The sequence below is a fragment of the Musa acuminata genome, unplaced genomic scaffold (genome assembly GCF_036884655.1).
Source record: "Musa acuminata AAA Group cultivar baxijiao unplaced genomic scaffold, Cavendish_Baxijiao_AAA HiC_scaffold_1154, whole genome shotgun sequence".
NCBI classification, from domain to species: domain Eukaryota; kingdom Viridiplantae; phylum Streptophyta; class Magnoliopsida; order Zingiberales; family Musaceae; genus Musa; species Musa acuminata.
Genome location: NW_027021366.1, coordinates 68,650 through 70,357, shown reverse-complemented (window position 1 = coordinate 70,357; position 1,708 = coordinate 68,650). Strand labels below are relative to the sequence as shown.

The window sequence follows — 1,708 nt, the reverse complement described above, 5'->3', positions numbered from 1 at the left end:
AGAGGCCGGAGAAGGACAAGAAACTGATCGAGGACTACAAAGATTCCTCGGGCTTTCAGCTTGGCCTTGTTCGGACTGGGCGGGTTTCATACGAATACGGGTATTGGATTGCCCTCGCCCGCTTCAAGGCGCGCCACCCCGGCCTGGAGGTCGCGGAGGATCCTTTCGACTCCTTCCCCGAGGACATGGGCGTCAACATGCCGGACGAAGTCCCATTTGACGACAGCCCCGACGCTCTAGAGGAATAAATGTAGACTTGTCTGTGCATATTTTTTCCTTTCCTTCTTTTGTTGTTCGGGTGTGTAATGTAATGCACTTCCTAAAAATAATATGGCTGTTTTCATCCTCATCGTACTCGTTTGTCTTGTGGTTTGCCTTTTACTAATGCGTTGAGTTATACTAGCTTTTGTTAACATAACTCCCGCTTTTATTGCATCCCAGCTCATCGTATTATGGGAAAAACTTTTTGAGGTTTTGCGAGTTCCAAGTCTTTGGCAAAGCGTGGCCCTGCATCTTCGCGAGTCAGTACGTACCGACCCTAACCACTTCGATCACCCGATAAGGGCCTTCGCAATTGGGAGCTAACTTCCCACGTGCTCGGGTCGGGTCGCTAACCTCGGCCCTGCGTAAGACCAAGTCACCCAGCTTAATTGGCCGAGGCCGCACCTTGCGGTTATAGATTCTAGCGACGGCCCTTTTATAGGAGAGGTCTTTCAGGTGCGCATTAGCGCGCCGCGCCTCGAGCAGATTGAGATCGGCTCGCAGCCCCGGGGTCGATACTCGTTCGTCATATCCTGCCGTCCTCGGGGTAGGGAAAACCATTTCGGGAGGCAAGACAGCCTCGGTCCCAAATGAGAGGCTGTAAGGGGATTCTCCGATCGCGGCCTTGGGGGTGGTCCGCAAGGACCACAGGATACTGGGGAGCTCGTCCACCCAAGCTGATTGGGCCATTGACACTCTCCTCTTGAGTCCATTTAGAATAGATCGGTTAGTGACTTCGGCTAACCCGTTCGTCTAGGGATGGGCCACAGAGCTGAACCTCAGTTGAATCCCGTAGTTCACACAAAACTCCTGGAACCGAGCACTGGTGAACTGGGATCCGTTGTCCGTGATGATGGCTTCAGGCAAGCCAAATCGAGTCACGATGTTTTTCCAAACGAATTTCTCCACTTGCTGCTCCGTGATCATTGCTAGTGGCTCGACTTCCGTCTATTTGGTGAAGTAATCCACGCCCACGACGATGTATCGCCGTTGCCCCGACGCTAGTGGAAAAGGGCCGAGGAGGTCTAATCCCCATTGCGCGAACGACCACGCACAATCGATGGGGGACAGGGGGACCGTCGGTTGCTTGGGCGTTTGGGCGTGCCTCTGGCAGGGCCCGCACCGCTGCACATAGATTCTGGCATCTCGGGACATGGTGGGCCAGTAGTATCCTTGATGAAGGATTTTGTAGGCCAAGGTTCGAGCAGTAATATGCTCCCCGTAGATCCCCTCGTGGACCTCGGCGAGGACTGCCTTCGCTTCGTTAGGCTCGAGGCATCGCAGCAGGGGCTTTGAGAAGGATCGCTTGTCGAGCCGTCCGTTCACCTCAGAATACCATGCTTGCGTTCGGCGAATGCGGCGTGCCGCGGCTTCGTCGTCAGGAAGAATCCCGTAGCGTTTGAAGAGCAACATCTCTTGTACCCACGTGGCGCGTGCTTCGGCCGGA

At 54.6% G+C, this 1,708-nt stretch overlaps 1 protein-coding gene across 1 annotated transcript; it reads right to left on the bottom strand.

The window, feature by feature from the left end:
• Positions 1-522: 522 nt before the first annotated feature.
• Positions 523-951, bottom strand: LOC135671746 (uncharacterized). Its single transcript, XM_065179906.1, has one exon. The coding sequence runs from the start codon at positions 949-951 to the stop codon at positions 523-525; it is 429 nt and encodes a 142-aa protein (XP_065035978.1).
• Positions 952-1,708: the final 757 nt, after the last annotated feature.

Coding starts and splice junctions, on each gene's coding strand:
- LOC135671746 (XM_065179906.1), bottom strand. CDS start 951: ATGGCCCAATCAGCTTGGGTGGACGAGCTCCCCAGTATCCTGTGGTCC.